This window comes from Emys orbicularis, chromosome 7 (genome assembly GCF_028017835.1).
Source record: "Emys orbicularis isolate rEmyOrb1 chromosome 7, rEmyOrb1.hap1, whole genome shotgun sequence".
Classification (NCBI taxonomy): Eukaryota; Metazoa; Chordata; order Testudines; family Emydidae; genus Emys; species Emys orbicularis.
The window spans coordinates 107,466,263-107,486,570 of NC_088689.1; the positions used below are offsets into that span (position 1 = coordinate 107,466,263).

Genomic DNA, 20,308 nt, shown 5'->3' on the forward strand with positions numbered 1-20,308 from the left:
TACCTGCTACTCCTTTCCTAGCCAGATGCGGCAGGCAATAGAACTCCGGCTTTGGAAACACCTTTGGAACATGCCATCAGGCCCCAGTCAAATCCAGGGGAGACCCCTCTGTACATTGGTCTGAGACATCCCGGAGTGCACCTCCTAGTTCAGTGTCTGACTCAGGAGCAGAAACAATTGGAGCAAAGGACCCTTCATCTAGGCCTTCTCATGACAGTAAGACACAAGCACTCTCATAAGCTTAAAAACAGATCCCCTCCTAGATCTACTAAGGGAAGGTATCCCTCCCCAACCCTGTCCAAGTCAGGTGAGTCCTCATGCCCAGGACACAGGGACTTAAGGAGTCTAGTCTGTGAAAGAAGCTTATTGGAACATCTCTGAGGGTGAGTTATTACCTGTAATCAGTTTCTTAGTGTATTAGGCTTAGACTTGCCTGTTTTTGTTTTATTTTGCTTGGTGACTTACTTTGTTCTGTCTTATTACTTGAAACCACTTGAATCCTACTTTTTATATTTAATAAAATCACTTTGGTTTATTAATAAACCCAGACTAACTGATTAATACCTGGGGGAGCAAACAGCTGTGCATATCTCTCTCTCAGTGATATAGAGGATGAACAATTTTATGAATTTACCCTGTATTAGCTTTATATAGAGTAAAATGGATTTATTTGAGTTTTGGGTGCTGGAGACAGGTAACCTGCTGAGCTGTTTTTAGTTAAAGTCTGCAGCTTTGGGGGCATGGCACAGACCCTGAGTCTGTGTTGCAGCAGGCTAGCATGTTTGGCTCAATAAGGCAGGGTTCTGGAGTCCCAAGCTGGCAGGGAAAACGGGCTCAGAGGTAATTTCAGCACATCAGGTGACAGTCCCGAGGGGATCTCTGAGACCGAACCCATCACACCATCATCTTCCCATATGTGGACAACTGGCATCTTAAGGCAGGACACGTCCAAAAATCATAGCATGAACCTTGTTGCTGCACCATCTCTTCACATCTGCCATGGGCAGACTTATAGATGAGGTTATGCACAACCCTTGTACATCTGTCCAGATTTGCCTTACTCTCCTGTGTCACATGATGTCATGTACTTGCATAATGCTGTTTGCCAGGTATCCCTGCTGCCTGCAGGCTTGGTTTGAACAGTATATACACGGAGCGAGCAAACAGTATGAACGCTGTAGTGACCATCTCCCCATCAAGATGAGGGCCTCTCTGGCTTGGTGGACAGAATCCTGCAAATTACTGGGGGAAGGGTGGTGATTAGGCCTTTCTGTAGTAAACTCTTGGGCCTGGTCTATACCTAAAACTTAGTTACTCAGGGCTGTGACAAATTTCATCAACATAGGTACGTCAACCTAACTCCCACTGTAAATGAAGCTACATCAACAGCAGAATTCTTCCATCAACCTAGCTATTGCCTCTTGAGGGAGTGGATTTACTATAGCAATGGGAAAAACCCCTTTCAGTGCTATAGTAAGTGCAGCAGTGCCACTGTAGCGCTTGTAGTGCAGACTTACCCTCAGATTGCATGCTGAATATAATCTGTGTCCAGTACACTGGAGGCTCCTTTTCCAGCCTGACTGATAACTGGTCCTGTAGCTGGCAGGCTGTCTTTGATCCTCAAGTCCAGAATAATCCTTGTTTAAGGAACTTCTCATGGCTTTTTTTAAAGTTTATGCTGATGTTAATGAAAGGTGGGTAGAAAGGAGCACAGTCTGTTCTCTCAGGCCCTAGGTTCTGTTGCAACAGCTGCTAAAAAGGTCCTTGGGATTTTCTGTCTAGTTTACATTTCTTTTTGTGCAATTCTCACATCTGTCCAGAAAAAAAATTAACTGATGGCTTTCCGCTCAGTCTGCCCCTTGAGGGTAAGAAGTGCTTTTTCCTCATTAGTGGCTTTAATAAAGTACATATGGTTGTGTTTATGGAGCATATACCTGAAAGCTACATTTGTGCTCCATGTGGCAGACTTAGGTTTTGCCTGGTCTAAATCCGCAGCTTACCTGCCACCCTCATTGATTCCTGTCTCTCAAATCCCTAGCTTTTCTTCCTCTGCACCTGGCCAACCCTGCAGGTGACAGAGGTGCTATGAGACTGCTGGCAGCTTCCCTCTAATAACTGCTTGTTGATGGTTGCTATTGATCTAGCAGCAAGCAATGGCTCAGGGGAGTGAGGTCAGCTTTATTTTTCTCCCTTCTCTCTCCTGTCAAGTCAGACGCTCTCTTGAAATGGTTGAAGCAAACTGTAGAACTTGCTGCTAATATCTGTGCCTGTGGTTATCGGCAATATGAGTATTGACAGCAGAACAAGGTTGTGATTTTTTTTTCTCCCTGGGGGAAGAGAAATGACTGGTGGAGGAAGAGACACAAATAAAAAAAACTCTCTGCAAAATGGTATTAAATAAAGCACAATGCACAGCATGTGATTGATCTTGTAAACGTAACATAAAATTGTCTAAAATGAAAAGCTTGAAATTCTGTAGGTATACAATAAAGCCCAATAAAGCTTTGTATCTGCCCCAGTTTTTTGTGCCTGTCCTTGGATATTGATATAATTTTACCAGTTTGTTTTTTCAGCCCTAGCTTGCTACAAAGATTCAACCATACCAATCCTACGATAGCTGCTGAGCTGGGTATGTAGAAGAGTTCTTTTGAAAAATGACAGCATTCTAAACTCAGCTGTTCTGTCTTCCATGATTTTACCTTCCATTTTCCACCATTTTGCTGCAGCCTCCTTCCTAAACGTAGATTTGGGTAGAAATATGGATCTTCAATCTTAAATGCTAGAACAGAAGAGAGGAACTCAGCTTTAGGTTACATCAGCCATGTTTCAGCTGTTGATTCCCCTTGTGGATGCCATCCTATGACTTGTCTTTAGGATCAGTCATGTTTGCCAAGTAATGGAACGGTTCCATAGCTTCTGTGAATAGTCTTTCAGTTTTCTCTTTGTGTAGATCCAGTTCTTTACTAATCAATTTAAGACAGATTTCAACTGAGACTACATCAGTCTGTAATATGGCAAGTACCTCTAAAACCACCTTCGACTGCTTTGGTAATTTAGTTGTCATATAAAATGTGTGCTATGTTTTGACCAAAGTTTCCTTGTGCTTTGTAGACATTTCAATATACTTGTGGTAACTGAATGCAGATAGAGACCAAATATCACTGAGGAGCTGGGGCATCAATCCTCCTTTTTCAGCCATTAAACTGGAGGCTAATGATGGTTGTGGAAGAATTTTTGGACTTCTAGAACTACTACTACTACTGATTTTTCGTTCAGTGAAGTTTAAATAGAATGCCAAACACCCATGTCAGAAGTTTAGAATAATTGTCCTTGAGGAATTCTGTCCTTTTTCATAGCTTCATTAAAGACCATCTTGTCATATTTTTCTCTTCATTCTTGAATGGCATCTTCAGCAAACACAGTGGTCTGCAGTTTCCTTTTCAACTGTAGAAACAATAGCTGAAAGAAAGGTGCATGTTTTTCCCTGTGTAGGTGTTTGTAACCATCACGGGTCACTTCTCAAGATTGACTTACCATTTTGTACTTGTGTCAATGTGGATTCTTTTTCTTTAATTTTTTCTCTTGTTTCACTTCTGCCATCTAGTAGTGGCTATGTGAACTTAAATCTGTTCTGAGAAGCATATTCAGGGTAAAGTGCTTCAATCATTTCTTTAAACTGCTCATCTTATATTACATTGACGATTATGATGTTAATGTGAAGGGTGCAGGTTTGATCTGTAATAATTTATAAATACTGTATCTGACATCGTCATTGTCCTGCTGGGTTATTGGATGCGTTTGTTGCTGCTTTGTTAGCGCAAATCTTAAAGAATAAGGCTTTTTCAAGCTGATATCTTTCCTAGGTAATGTCCATCTCTAATCTTTTTGAGTAACAAAGAATCAGTTTTGTGTTGTATTATAGTCCTTGGGTGCATCTGCACTGGAAAAATAAATATCCTGATTTCAACAGTCATCAACAGTGCTACTGCACCAGAACTAAGCTGCTAATGGAGGGCCTGGTGTTCATACTACTGTCAGGAGACCGTGAGCAATGACATGATGGTAAAATCATCTGAGCCCCTCTCTATGCCTAGGGAGGTTGTGGAATCTCCGTAGTTTAAGAGCAGGTTGGACAAACACCTGTCAGGGATGGTCTAGATAATATTTAATTCTGCCATGAGTGCAGGGGACCGGACTAGATAACTCTCGAGGTTCCTTCCAGTTCTGTGGTTCTATGCTCGCTCTTACAGCATTGGTAACACTGAAATGTGCGTAATGACTTTGCTAAAGCACATGATCAGATGTCCCCATGATCATGAAGAATTGGGAGAGACTGGAAGAGATGGAATATTGTTACCTTCTGTCTAACCGTCCCAAAGGCAAAGAAAAGCTTGTTTTAGAAGGGAGAGTTTGCAGGGCCTGTCCAATCTGTAATGGGCCAATGCAGTAAATATGTAAATCTTACACACATGCGTGTGCACAGAGCATGGCTACAGTCCATCTTCTGTTCACTCAGACAGCCCATAAGGGTCTATTTGTCTAGAGGAATGCTTGTCTGAAAGGTATGATTATTCTGGACTGCTGAACAAGTTCTTCACTCTGATTGCATTTAAAGAGCCCAGGCATTTTGCAGAATGACACTTGCAGATGAACGCAAAATGAGGAAGAAGGGAAAGTTTATTTTTGGTGGTATTGGGGAAGTAGGGAGGGAGAACTGTTGAGGTGAAAGGTTAGAATGCCATTGTACACAATACACCCACTGGGGTTTTCTGAGAAATGCTAAAACCCTGAATCGACTTAAATTTCTCTTCCCGGTACTGGGAGAGGGATAGCAAGAATACTGACACATTCTGGATTTTATTTTTCAGTAGGAAAAAAAAATCAGATTTTTAGAGGGTTTAAATATTTCCTTAAGACAAAACTTCCCTCAGCTGAATGAGGATATCAGGAATGAGAAATGCATGCTGGTGTCCATCCCAATCTCTTTGGGATCTGGGAAGGGTGCACTGCTCCAGTCATAGATTGTATCACCATGCACAGCCGACCAGTAGCACATTTCAAAGTGTAGATCTGTATTAGCCTCTCCTCCCCCCCATCATAATGTTTGCTCTCCATGCTATGGGGTAAGAGAGGAAGCCTGCAGACCAGCTCTAGCGACATGCTTCCTGTTTGCTCATGCTATCAGTAGAGAGAGAGAAATACTGATTTATGGAAGGTTCTATAATTCCCTCTGCTACGCTGTAAAGAAGGAAACCTCAATTCTTGTATACTGTTCAAGTGCATATTTAAATGTAACCTGTTAGTTAAATGAATTTCACATGCATAAGAGATTCTTCTTGTGTTTGAGGAGCACCATTTTATAGGATATAGACTGAGGTATAACTAATTCAACACTAGTGTGGCCAGTGACTGTCAAAGTTAACTGCTCTTCCCTCTGCTTCGCCTTTGGTGTCCAGCCTACCTGTGCCAGGCCAGATATGGAGCACAGTCTCTCTGATACAATTTCTTTTAATTGATTTAACAAGAAACTTGCAATTAATCTCTCTTCTCGTACGACCTTCTGGAATGAAAATCCGTATAAATGCTTTTTCAATAAAATCTCAGTCACTACTGTGGTTGCCAGGCTAGCTGAACCACTGTCCCATCTATGGATCTTATCAAGTGCATCACCCCCCAGTGTGAGGTCTTGAGCCTTTGAGGGTATGTCTACATTGCAGTTAGACACCCACGGCTGGCCCATACCAGCTGCCTCGGGCTCGTGGGGCTCTGTCTGCAGGGCTGTTTATTTGCAGTGTAGATGATCTGGCTCCAGCTGCAGTCCAAGCTCTGGGACTCTCCCACTTGGGCTCTCCTAGAGCCCGGGCTCCAGCCCAAGTCCGAAAGTCTACATTGTAATTAACCAGTCTTGCCCTGGAAGCCTGAGTCAGCTGACATGGGCCAGCTGTGGGTTTTTAATTGCAGCGTAGATGTACCCTAACTCCTTGGGATTCTGCAATTCACCTGCTCTGACTGGGACCTGGATTTACAGCCCTTGGGCACCAGCTGTGACTACTTCAGCAGGTCCAACTGGGTTTGACACCCAGAAGCCCTTTTTCTCCGGGTGTCTGTGACACTGTGTTTGCAGTGATATAGAAATAGCTTCTTCAAAAGATGCACAGCATTTATTGTATGTCTACAATGCAATTAAAAATCTGCAGCTGGCCCACGTCAGCTGACTCGGGCTCTTGGGGCTCTTTAATTGCAGTGTAGACTTCTGGGCTCGGTGATAGGGTGCCAGAGCTTGGGCTGCCCGAGCCCAGAAGTCTACACTGCAATTAAACAGCCCTGCAAGCCCGAGTCAGCTGGCACAGCCAGCTGTGGGTGTCTAATAGCAGTGTAGACATACTTGTAGAGAAAGGTGTAACAGTGAAAGGCCTACACTGATATTAGTTACACCATCATAAGTCCCTCATATCCCAGCTAACTCTATCTCTAGCTGGGTTTAGCAGCCTGCTCACAGCATATGTCTCCCCCTATCTCCCAGCTGTCAGCTTTTCCTTTCTGACCCAAATCCCCTCTCCCTTTTCTGTGGTCTCTTAATTTTTTTGTCTTCTTTGATCCCAGTTGGCCTTGGGGAGGGTACCCATTCTAGTCTGGATGGAGCTATCAATTGTTATCTTAACTACTGTGCAACTGAAGTGGACTTATCTGTGTCATTGTTTTACATTTCTTGCTTGGCACCTCTACAGCCCCCTTTGGTTTAGGTGTATGTGTTCGGGTAGGCAGCAGTACCAAATGGAACAGGGAAACTGCGTGACATACAATATTAATCAAAATATTTTCCCAGTTCATCACAAATACATCTCTAAAATATCAGTCTGACTCCATCCATGTTAGCTAAGAGAATTCTATTGATTCGTCTTAAAGCACTATTGTTTAGAATTGTGGCTCGGTGGCCTGGTCATGGTCCACCACTGTGTTGTACAAACACAGAACAACAACAAAAAATTTCAGTGCAGGTGGTACAAAAGCAAGGGACATCTGAATAGCCCTGTGAGTACACTCTGCTGCATCCTTGTACATTCACTTCCCCACCTGGGGATATCTAAGGGCACGACTTCACTACCCACCGGATCGGCGGGTAGCAATCAATCTATTGGGGATCGACTTATCGCGTCTAGGGAAGACGCGATAAAATCGATCCCTGATCGCTCTGCCGTCGACTCCGGAAATCCACCGTGGCAAGAGGCGGCAGCGGAGTCAACGGCGGCGCGGCAGCGGTCGACTTGCCGCCGTCCTCACAGTCAGGTAAGTCGACCTAAAATACGCAACTTCAGCTACGCTATTCACGTAGCTGAAGTTGCATATCTTAGGTCGACCCCCCACTGTAGTGTAGACTTAGCCTAAGAAAGTGCAGCTTCAACCACCCACTCACTTTCTTCTAGTCACCGTAATCAGTGTGTCCATTTAATCCCTGTCAGCCCTTGTTCCCTTCCAGGAAAGGTAGCGTTTCCTTGTCTACACAGTTTTTTTCATAGTCCATATAGTCAATAGCTAACACGAATTTTATAGTTCCCCTGACCACTTAGTTATACTTAGGGCTCCATGATCCAGTATCCATGCTGTTGTGGGCCTGATGATTTGGTCTAAGTCAAATGCATGGGCATCACACTGAGCGCTCCTGCAATGGCATCCATCCAGGGATACATGCTACCTGCCTTTCTTTCCCACTACTTCAGTCTTACTGTAGATGCTTGATAGAAGCTAAAGGCTGGTCTACACTAGCCAATTAGATTGACCCAGCTATGTTGCTCAGGGGTGTGAAAAATCCACACCCCTGAGCAATATAGTTAAGCCAACTTAAGTCCCTGTATAGCCAGCGCTAGTTTAATACAAAAATTCTTCCATCGACCTAGCTACCTCCTCTCAAGGAGGTGGATTTACTGCAGTGAGGGCAGAACCCTCCAGTCGCTGTAGTAAGTGTCTACACTGAAGTGCTGCAGTGGTTAGTGTAGACATATGCTAAGTGATGGTTGGGACTATACCTTATTAGATATTTTCAGGGTGGAGGGAATGACAGTATAATGAAATGCCTCTGTGGGAGATGTCAGCAGTGGAGGTCAGACTCCACGCCGCTGGTTCTAAATGCATGAGTCTCTACTGCCTGAGCTGAGACCCAGGTCTGCTAGAGCAAAAGCTGTAGCAGATTCATAAACCTCTACATAGTCCAGCCAGCAGAGCGTGACAGAGCCATGCTATGCTAGTGTGGGTTACATGTGCATTAGCAGAGTGTGCATAAACACCAGCTGATACTGCTGCTCAGAAATTCCGCCCTCATGCTCCTGAGCCCCATAAATCACCGGTGTTCAGGCAGTCATCTCAAAGAACCACAGATACTATGCTAAGTAACGCTCTTTTTAAAGTACAGTGGAAAAAGCAAAGGGAAAATGAAAGTAGAATAGATCTTTATGTGCAAATATTGCTCTGAGTTTCTGAGATGGCTGCTGCTTAAGTTACAGGGGGAAAAGAATTTGTAGCTAAGGGTATGTCTACACTACCCGCCGGTTCGGCGGGTAGCAATCAATCTATCGGGGATCGATTTATCGTGTGTAGTGTAGACGCAATAAATCGATCCCCGATTGCTCTCCTGTCGACTGCTGAACTCCAGGTTGGCGAGAGGCGGAAGCAAAGTCGATGGGGGAGCGGTGGCCGTTGATCCCGCGCTGCGAGGACGCGAAGTAAGTGATTCTAAGTCGATCTAAGATATGTCGACTTCAGCTACGCTATTCTTGTAGCTGAAGTTGCGTATCTTAGATCGATTCTCTTCCCCCCCCCCCGTGTAGACCAGTCCTAAGACATTTGCAATCCTAACTATGAATTTTGCCTTTACAGAATCCATGGTCCTTTCTGACTGCACAGAATTTTTCTCTTTTCTCCCAGTGGAGCCTTGCCAATGCCATTTTGATTGATTAAGAAGTGTGCAGGTGACTTATGCTTGCCATTCCTGGCTAGTCACTCGATTTATGGTGTGACTATATTCATTATGATGATGTTTATTATGGTAGTGCCTAGGATGGGAGCTTAAAGACTAAAGGTGTAGTCCTTGCCCTGAAGAGCTTCCAGTCTAAGTGAAGATGTAACTGAGCAGTGATTAACTAAAAGCACTGGGCCTTGGGGAGAGTGAGATGAATCACCATAAGATCATGCAGTGGCAAGATTTGGTAGTGGTGCACACTTTGTGGAAAGCCTAAGAATTGTTTTAATTGTGTGGTTTGACGCAGTGAATGGATATACTGGGAGGTGAGTGCGTCATTTGGTAGCAAGCCCTTTGACCAGTTCAATGGTGGTACTGTATTGAGAGGCTATGGCAAGTGTTGCATCACACCTTCAGCCAGGACATTTGGAAGCAGTGCAGGGGCTTTGGAGGTGGAGGAGCTGTTGGCAGCTTTCAGGGAAGTTGCCCTCCCTCCTGTGGGGAGGGAAGCACTGAAGATTTCCTTACTGTTGTACTTTCCCTATCCCAGAGGGGAAACACAGCTCGCCTAAGTTTTCTCCTATCTTCTCCAAACATGAAATGCCTTCTCTGAAATGCTTTGCCTTTCCTCCCTTCCCAAACACTGTTCTAAATATATCCAAGTAAGCCCTGCTTGGGCTTTTAAATTAGATCTTTCATTGGAGGTGGAAAAGTCTGCCTTTGAGGGGAAGGGTTGAGGGGGCTTTTTCCCAGGTGCATGCTAGGCTGTTAGAGGTAGCTTAGCCCACATCCGTGGTGTTTAATGAGCAGATATTTTTATTTTAACATACTTTGGATTTGTCTTCTAAAACAGATTCCCCTGCTGTTTTCTCCTTATCGCTTGTCTTACAAGAAAACTAAAAATGGTCTCTTTGAAAAAACGAAGTGTTTCAGAGGCACTTTCATTCCCTGCCTTGTTTGGCATTTTTCAGTGTTGTCTGCAGGTTGCTGTAAATAAACATTTGGCTTAGTAATTAATCAATGCATAAATAATACATAGTGTGTTATCAGAGCCTGCACACCAGTGCTGTGGAGGCAGCGCATTCAACCCCTGTGGAGAGGGATTGCCTTGTGCTGCTCTGCAGCAACCCCCCATGGCCAATTAAGGTGCATCCTTGATGAGCTTCCAAATGCTCTTTGGCCAGATAAATGGTTGCTGTGATGTGGGCAGGGGGTAAAGCAAGGAAAAAGGAAGGAGATCCTCAGCATTCAGACAGATGGAGTGAATGCCTGATTAAAACCAAAAAACCCACATGCTCTGAACTGAGAATGCAGGCAATGTTTTTTTAATGGTCAGCGCACTCAGCCCAGGAGTATTAATTCCCAACTATCTATATTCAGGGTTCTACTACTGACTTGTTGTGACCTTGCACAAATTACTCACCAATACATAGTCTGCCCTGGACCTCAGTTGCCCTGTGCCTAAAAGTGAGACTTGCGTAATGATTGTAAAGCACTTAGAGAACTTCAGATGGAAGGTGCTGAATATGTGTAAAGGCTTAATATACAAAATCTTTTAGGAATATTTCAAGCATAGTGGCCAGCTTGAATCTTTCTTGTCCTTTCATTCCAGTCATTCATTGTAGTGCAAGCTATTTGGCCTTGGTCCAACTTGCCTTGTGTGGAGAAGCACCTAGCCCGGGTTCTCTAGCATGGTGTCTGCCTCCATCTCCGCTAAGTGGGTTGGGAGAAATGGATCTAGGATTTGAAGTCTAAATAGACAAAGTCATGGTGCAAAATCACTGGGGAATGGAAGGTCCAAAGTCCATGTTAAAGGAAGATTGAGCTGTAATTCAACTAGGTTGGGGAAACTGCTTCAGTTTTAAATCCTGCCAGTGTGGTGCAGTATTATTTTCCTGAATGCACAGCCACTGTGAATGACAGTTAAACCTGTTCCAAGGCTTTTGGACATGGTCTGACTGATGAATTCGATGTTTTCTGGTGTTTTTCATCTTGAAAAGCTGGTATTGTCAACAAAAAAATGTGCTAAATTGGCTGGCAGGCATGTAACTAGAAGAGCAAATGATACAATGATGACTTGAGTGGGAATCCGGAAAAGCCATTTCAGCAGCAAAATTGTTAGAAAACTAGCAAGAAAAAATGTGAATAAAAGGGCAAACAGTACTGTAGCCAACTGGCATGAGAGGGTCTCCAGATACTTGGTGTGCATGTTACTCCAGAGGTGGGTAAATGTAGCAGAAGGAATGAGCATGGAACAAACTATGTGTTGCAGTGGAAACTCAAAAGCTTACTGTGGCAATCTGAATGTGAAATTGATCTGAAGAGCTGTTCCATGCTCTTTGCGATTGATCTTCATATAATGAATTGTTGGAATTCAGGGCCCGGAAGGCAAGTGCATGGAGCTGTGATGTGTTTTTCATCTCTAACAATAAATCTTGAATAGACAGAATCCATTTTGTGTACACCTGCACATTTTTAAAAAATCAGTTTTTAAAAAGTTGATTCTTCAAAGAGGTAATGAACAGTCCAGGACAGTTGACACTGGCTATCATCATGTGCCATGGTTCTGGGCAACTAAAGCCTTTCTCTTGTTTCCGTTAGTCATCTGAGTTCTCTGCACTGCCTGTTCCTGTGGATGTCTTATGCTGTCAGCTTCACTTAATGTGAAGTGCGATGGAAAGGAATCTGAAAATGAAGATATGGTAACATGTAGCGTGTTGTGTTCCATAGGTGCTGGAACAAGATGTGGTTTTGCAGTCTATTGACCGAGCTATTGAGGCTATCCACAATGCAGCTATGAAGAATGGAGGCAAATACAACTTGGAGCAGAGGGATGTCCTCCAGTAAGTACAGCCAGTACCTGGCACAGATGGGAAAAGAGCATGAGCTGTCAAGTCCCAAAGAGGCAGGGAAAGCGTGAACTTAGTGGTACAGCCACGGTGGGAGGTTGCTCACTGTTCCAGTCCTGGGTGTGGTTAATAAGGGATGGCCGGGGTTGCAGTTGGTAACTGGAGCCCCACTGCTGCTAAGTAAACAAAGGACTGAAGTACTCAGGGAGCCCTCCAACTCACTGATGTGAGAGCCAGGTGATGAACAGCTGAGTCTCCAGTCACCACTGCAGTGCCTCCTCTCAATCTCCGCCCACAATTCCATTTTCCTCCAAGCAAAGCAGCTTCTCCAACTCACTGGGCACCTGTCTGCCAGTCTGACCTACCGCATGTGGTTTAGAGCATCACATTGGCTAGAGGCTTGCTTGACAGTTCTCTCTACAAGTGTGAGGGAGATGAGGGGGGGCATACTCTGATTCAATTGCAATCCAGGTTGGGAAGAGAGATTTTGCACCACCTTTGGCCGTTCCAGTTTGCCCTCTCAGATGCTGCTGCACCACTGGTTCCTTTCTTCCTGCCCCCAAGCTCATAGGTCACTTGGCCTCTTTACCCTTATCTTTAAATCTGCTCTTGGTTAAAACATGAACAAGAGAACATCTCTCCCCTAAAGTCAGTGATGCAGTGTTAAGGTCTAGAGACTACACCTCTACCCCGATATAACGTGACCCGATATAACACGAATTCGGATACAACGCGGTAAAGCAGTGCTCCTGGGGGGCGGGGCTGTGCGCCCCAGTGGATCAAAGCAAGTTCGATATACCGCGGTTTCACCTATAATGCGGAAAGATTTTTTGGTTCCCGAGGACAGCATTATATCGGGGTAGAGGTGTACTTGTTTATCTCTGTCCCTTGGCCCTTGCTCCTCCAGGGTGAGGACTCTACCTTCCCTGGTGATAGCACGGTAATTGTACCTTCTGCAGCTGCTGTCCAGCCAGTGACACTGAAACACCTAGGCACTTTTTAGAAGATCGCTCAGAGAAGTGATACTTCAGCATCATGACATTGCTACAAAGTGGTTTCAAGGCTGAATTTGCCAAATGCATCCTGTAAAGGAAACTATGCAGCTAGTAGAGTGGCATATAACTCCCCTGCCCTGAAATAAAAACCCACCTGAGCAGTGGTGGTCAGAGAGGCTGAATTGGTGTCCAGAGCTTGCTGAAGTTGGGTGTATTTGTTTCTTTCCTTTATTGCTTAAAAATGTAAATCTATTGGGATTAGCGAACATCAGAGCAGGGTGTCTTTGTAATACACCATTAACAATTGCTTGCTATGAGGCTTTTTGATACCTCGAGTTATGGATTGAGGCATATCTACTTCACCTCAAATCAAACAATCATGGACATTGTAAGGGAGCCATAGAGCTATGGTGCAGGCAAGTCTAAAGCGTGTGGCATAACAACCCTCCGTACCATGATGTGGAGATATGTCTCCTGTGAACCCTGATTCACAAATCATGTGCTTTTTACAAAGGCCCTTCCCTCCTCTCTGAGAGGTGCTTCCTCAGTAGTTCAGTGGAGTTGGACTTATTCTGTCCTCAGTAAAGATCCTTACTATGGAGACGTCTATTGTAGCCACAGTCCAGTTTCAGACTTAAGCTTCTTGGCATTGGGTACTGACTTCATCGCTTCACCTGTGTCCCTAATACCCCTATTCCCATTCCATCTGCCAGGAAACTGATCCATCATCGGAAGGAGACTGTGTCACGCAAAAGTCACTCACCAACCAGTCAGGGAATGATTTTGACCCCATCCTCCAGTGATCACCTTTTGGATTTAGCACGACAGCCCAATGGCATGTGCCGGACAGGTTACGAGCGACATCACAGCCTGCCAAACACGGAGATCCAAGAGGATGATGAAGGTCTTTACCAGGTAACAGCATCTTGGCCTCTTCTAGATTCTTCCTTAAAGGGTCCCTCCCTCTTGTATCGTACATAATATTCCCTGTGCAGTTTCAGTCACACTTGTTGCCTTGAGCTATAGTGTAGCTTCACTGTTTGCTACTATACAGCTGCTGTGTCCCATCCCAGGCATGGCTGGTATGATCTCTGTGTATTCTTTACATTTATAAAGCACTTTGGGATCACTGAGGATACAAGACTATGTAAACGTGCAAGATCTTCTCTAGTTTGTGCTACTGTCTCTTTCTTGACACCTTTTTAAAGAGCTGCTGATTCCTCAGAGAATACTTTGAAATACATTGTTTTTAGTTCTGCTTAGGTCATATTTTTTCTGTGCTTTTATTTCCTCCTTGTTAAATCTGCACAAAAACAGGATATCTGTTCCTTAGGAATTCCTCTGTGTATCTGCTTATTCCTGTGCTCAAATTGTGAAGATCCTGTTTTCTTGTGAACATCCCTAGTAGTAACGAATTAGAGGAGGAAAACATAGGAAATGTGACTTAAAAGCAGAATTCCATCTAAATGAAACAAAATTACTGTGAGCCGTCAACAAGTCTTCAAAGAGACAGGCCAGGACAGACTTAGCAGCAATTGTTTGGATTAGATTATGTAACTGATTATATGGTGGGAGGTAGCAAAGAGATGGGAGTTCCCCTCATAGAGATGGGACATGTTGGGGTAGGGTTGCTGCATCTGTCCAAGATGAGTGTTTATAATGGCACCATTACCCCATCACTGCTGATAGGAGGGGCTTGTTACTGGCTTAATAAGGAAACATAAGTCTGTGGAGATAAAAAGGGGCTGGTCTACAGGCTTCCTAACAAATCCTTTCTTTCTCTACCCCAGTACTCTGCCCCTGTAGGCAGCCAAACCGACCCAATTCTAAAGCCCTCTGATAAAGGAGAAAACCAGCTATGCTTTTTTAGGGTAGCCAAATGGCGTGACAAACCTCCAAGTGATGCTGAATTCCCATCTTCTTTTGTAAGTCTGCACTCACCTGGCTGCAGGGAAGATCCAAAGGAACATAAATTCTTTGACTTAACAAGAGGGCACGGCGCCCATCTATGATGGATGAGACTGACAACTTTGGGTGTGTTCTCATTAGAATGTGCTTGCCCATGTTGAAAAGCTAATTAGATTATAATTAACCTCTGGGTGGGGATATTTCTGATACACTGCGAAAATACAAAATGGAGCAGAAATATCCCTCCCACACCTTATGCAAAAAAGCAAAAGCCACGCTACCCTGTCTGTAAGGTAATTTCCTCCTTTCTGCTTCTAAAGCTGCTTTAGGGGAAAAAATGCATTTTAAACCCTTTCCTGTGGTGTTTGAGAGGAGCAGAGGCTTACAGGGAGACACCTTTTAACTGCTGTGGGTTTCTAGTTAAGTCCTATTATTGCACATACTGTAACTTTTGGCAAGATTTTGGTGGGTGGTTTACACTTCAACAGTGATGCTGCCTCCTTGCTTCTCAAAGGCTGAACTGAATGGAGAGTGTAGCTGGACACTTTTTTAATTCATCAGCCTAAGGTAGTCCTGTGAGGACCAATTCCTATGGAGGAGAAAAAAATCTAGAGTATTATAGCAGAGTGACATCTCTGCTAGAGTAAAGGTTAAGGCCAGCTTTCTGTTTAAAGCTTGACTGTTCTAAGTGCTCTGAAATCCATATTGTTGTTCAAATTTTGTTGAAATTTGATACATCTCGTGGGGACATGGGGTACCGTCAGTGATCTAAATTTGGGGCCATTTAACCAAGGGGTTCGTGAGTTACAGCCCATGGGGAAAAGACCGCTTTTCTTAAAGTTGACACATTTTTTGCCGACAGACCGAGATCAAACCAGGGCTCACATCGTTGTACCAGGGTCTGACTCTCAAGGGTTATCCAAATAGAGTGCTTGGTACCCACCAGCCTTTGAGGGAAATCAAATTAAAATGTTGTTTCAAAAAGAGTTTGCTTCTCCAGTTAGGCAAGCTAAGACTCACATGCCTCGTCGCCCACCTAATGGAATACAGTGAAGTGGGTTTTAGCCCATGAAAGCTTATGCCCAAATAAATGTGTTAATCTCTAAGGTGCCACAAGGACTCCTTATTGTTTTTTCATGTGCAGAGAGAGGCTAACTCTGAAAACTACCTCTGCATCACAGGACCTGGGTGTCTCCAAGCATGTGTTAGTCATTGAATCTGAGCACTACCCCGAGCACTCTGAGGAAGAATGGGGCAGAGGCACCGGTCAGCCCCACATTCCCCTCCCATGTGTGTATCATGATCTGGGCCACCTGGCCCATCCACAGGGATGTGACCCCTCACTTAGGCAAGCTTCCTCCAGAACCTGGCTCACATATCTTAGGTTATACCCTCCTCCATCTCCCTATCCACCATGTGAGCTGAAATCTGGGGGTCCCTGCCCCCTGGTGATGTGTGAGCCTGGCATCTGTGTGTATGTGCCAGAATGTGAGGCTCCTGCCCATCTATGGGGATGTGACCATCCAACCCTGCCCCCCTCCTGAGTCAGATTTGAGGGGGCTTGTCTTTCTAGGGGTGTCTGAGCCCCTTTCCCTCCCCCATGTGAGTCAGGATCTGGGGAAGTCCTTCCCCTCTGGATGGGGAGCTCAAGCTGGTATGCACCAAGAACATACTGCTGAGACTAGGGTGGGGAGCTGAGAACATTCATGCTTGACACATATCATAAACTCTCCAGGGGAGTGGGGAGGGAACACTTTTAATAACTGATTAATAGTTCATTGATAATTAATATCCAGTTGATAACTAATACTTGTAAAAATTGTAACTGTGATTAGTGAGAGGGGTTCTCTCGAGTCCAGGTTAGTTTATTAATAACAAACCTCAGCTAAATCAGCTTTGTTTGGATTTGTTGGTTTAACAAAGACAGCACCTGCCCAGAGAGGCACGAGATACCAACAGCTGCAGAAGCCCTTCCCCGTACGTACTTGCTATCAGTCCAGACTGCGGATGGTGTCTACTTCCTCTTGATTTCTCAGGGCAGTTATACCCATATTACTCTTTTGTGTTTCTCATTCCAATCCTTGTCTGTTTCCTCCTTTTTGGTACCTACTTCTTATCTTAGGTCATTTTCTAAGATTTCTGTTCCCTTGTAACTTTACAACTGCCTCAATACCTTATGGTTAGTCATTGCTTATTTCTGTTTTGGGGTAACGTTGTTATAACTCTTGTGCACATTTTGTGGTTAATATTCCTAAAATATCTCTTGCAGCAATTTCTAAAGTTATTGCTTAGTAAAATTTCACTCCTGAAAATTAACTTACCTGCAGAGCATTATGGGACTCTTGCTGCCAAGCAAACCTTAGGTTCTTTCTTTGGCCAGTTTGAACTGCTCCATTCACATCAGTGGGTGGTGCTGGCACTTAAGACATCTCAGAGGTATTGTTTCAGGCTGTATTCATCTCCATCAGGTATTGTTTCAGCTGAGAACATCTCACTGAGATGCATGGGCCACTTAACACCTCTCTGAGCCTGCTGTGCTGCTGATGGATATGTAGAGCGCCCCCCCCCCACTTCATTTTCCCTTCAGTTTTATGCAGTATTATAAAATTGATCACCAGCTCTGCTCTCGATAAGGTTGGAAGCCCTTCCTGTTAACAGGATGACTCTTCTTAGTGCTCTAGAATTGGTGTGCTTACTTGGATTGGCTTGAAATTTGTTATGTCTCATGGGAGTGTAGGGTGGCATTTGTAATCCAAGGGCTTGCCTACACTTTAACTTACTGGCTCAGGGGTGTGAAAAATCACCTCCCTGAGCGCAGCAAGTCTGAGCACTTTAAAGCGCTAGTGTAGACAGGCTCCAAGCGCTGGGAGCCAATCCCCTCATGGAGGTGGATTACCAGGGGTGCTGGGAGAGCTCTCTCCTAGCGCTCGCGTGCAAACACACTCATACTTCAAAGCGCTGCTGCGGGAGCGTTCCCGCGGCAGCGCTTTGAAGTTTCCAATGTAGACATACCCCAAATGTTGGGCCATTTGAGCAAGGGGTACCCAAGGTACAGCCCCAAGATAAAAACAGCATTTCATTAAATTCACAGGGTCTAGCAACTTTGAAATCAACCCAGGGCAGAAGTCTGAGAATGAACTGTAAACATTTGGTAAAAATCTGCCCCTAGCAAGTTTTTTTGAAAAATGTAATCTGAGTGCCACAGAATATTCAGAAGGGAATGAAACTATTTTTGAAAAGAGAAGAAACTACGCTTGAGACCGTTTACGGGGTGGGGAGGGGTGATTCGGGGAGCAAGATAAGATGGTATAGTAATGGGGGAGAGGGGGTTAGTTCTGCAGCAAGTGATACAGGTATTATGGGGGGATAAACAGGAATGGGTAGTAAGAGAGGGAAAAGGGATTGGAGGCTTAAATGGGGGTAGGCATTGGCATTGGGGGTGAGAAGATGGGAGGGGTTGGAGAATGGGAGGGGTAACAGGAAGTTGGGGGTTTAGTAGTGGGGGGGCTGTCAATCCTGAATTCTCCCCTTCCCTGTGAATGCTGTGATCTGGGGGAGTCCCACCCCTCTGCAGGGATCTGAGCCTCTCCCTCTGCCCACTCTGTGGTCTGGGATATGGGGGAACATGCTTCTCTTGGGGGTGGGGGATGTCTGAGCTCCTCTTCCTGACCCTCCATGTGATCTGGGATCTGGGGTGGGAGGGAATGAAGGTAACAGATTTACACAGCTGAAACTCAGAAAATAAATAGTTGAGCTACACGCCACCCCTGTGTGGGGTGGGGAGGCTGTTCAATATGCAGTAGGGACATGATTTGGAGGAGAGGCAGACTGGGTGCACCTCAGGCAAGGCAGGGAAGCCTGGCTGAAGCAGGGGCAGGAATCCCAGCTGGCAGTGGGAGTGAAGGCCCTAGCTCATTGTGCAGCTTGGGCTACATAGCCAAGATAGTGTGTGGCCCTCCAGTAAGCTGCTGCCTGCAGTGTGTGTAAGCAGCAGTAGGGTAAGGCAGGACACTGCAAGGAGCAACTTCTTACATGTCAGTGGTTTCTATGGTGCCAGCTAATGGCTTTTTGGGCTAGGAGAGGTCAGGGGAGCTAAAAAGTGGGCTGGGGACTACATGTAGCGGGGATTGGTGGGGCAGGGGCAGAGAACGAGAGACACGCACCCCAGTCTTTTTCTCACTTGCTTAAAGTTACTGTAACCATCGTGTAATAAAATTGGCACGGTTTTGGGACAAAAGTCAGGATGAGATTTCTCTCACTGGCCCTGTTGGTAACTACACATTGCAAACGTCTCCGAGCATGGCGATTATCCCCAGTCCACTGTAAGAAAATGTGCAAGAGAGGGGAGGAGCATTGAAGAATCACACAGCAGTTGTGTGGTCTAGTAGGAAGACCACTGGACTGGTCTCTTCCACTGGCCTGCTGGGTGACCCTGAGGAATTCACTTCACTGCTCCGTGCCTCAGTTTCCCAGCTGTAAAATATGGATAATGATGTAAAGTTCCTTGAGATCTGGTGATGAAAAGCACTGTAGAAAATCTAGATCGTTCAATTATTACCTAGCCACAGTAGCATATCAGCTGCGAACATAGTTGCGAACTACAACTGTCTAAATGACCATTAACTCCTAACAACAAACAATTCTCTTTCTGTTTAAAAAATTAGGAAATTAAATGGCAAAACACTTTAACGTGGAGTTAAGGTTGCCTGGCAATAGCTTGTGCCCTTCCAGAACGTCAAGTTGAGCAAAACTCAAACTTCTGAAAACTAGGAAATACAGAGTTAAGGTAAATGTCCACATAACTTTAACTCTGCCCTTATATGAGTTATGGCCTGATGCACCCTAACACACACCCTCCCATTGCCTTTTCACTGTAGTGGACAGGTGCTACTTGCACTCTCCCTACCCTCAAACACTGAGTCTACTCTCTGGACAGAATACCACACTTTTAACATTTAAGAACCACTTCCTACTCTTTTATAATCTCTTCACACTTGCACACAGGATACCACCGAAGCCTAACCATCATTAACTCCACAGTCTGCTCTCATATCCCACCTCACTACTGCTAGTACCCATGCCAAGAAGGGCCTAGTGCCCTGCTACCAACAGCCTACACAATTCTGTATTGAAATAATGCAGACAGGAACCTCAAGGTACACATGCACTTCTCTCTTTTGATAACACACATGGGAGGGACTCAGACCCAGATCTCCTCATATTACTGTCACTGTTCTTCCAAACTGCTCCAGCCTATTCCTCTGTCATTCAATACAACTACACCCAACACAGTCAAGGCAGCTGCAGTTCATACAGATAATTCCCAGTGGCTGTTGCTAGCTCCAGGAGGCAGAGGTTATGTGGGTGTTTACTTTACTTTAACTCTGTATTTCCTGGTTTTCAGAAGTCTGAGTATGGCTAAATTCAACATTTTAGAAGGGCACGAGCTACCACCAAGCAACCTTAACTCTCCCTTAGTGATGTTTTTTTGCCATTTAATTTTGACTACCTGACACAATAGGGAAGGTTTGAAGCCTTAGAAACTGGAAGAGTTATAAAACCCGCTGTTTGTTTATGCTCAGCAAGCTACTTTCCTGGGTATA

At 44.8% G+C, this 20,308-nt stretch overlaps 1 protein-coding gene across 1 annotated transcript in view; it reads left to right on the top strand.

The window, feature by feature from the left end:
* Window positions 1-20,308, top strand: part of NCKIPSD (NCK interacting protein with SH3 domain) — a 91,658-nt gene that overhangs the window by 25,840 nt on the left and 45,510 nt on the right. Inside the window, exons 2-3 of the mRNA XM_065408357.1 lie at window positions 11,684-11,796; window positions 13,511-13,712. Coding sequence (XP_065264429.1) covers window positions 11,684-11,796; window positions 13,511-13,712 — 315 coding nt within the window. The remainder of the gene's footprint in view (window positions 1-11,683; window positions 11,797-13,510; window positions 13,713-20,308) is intronic.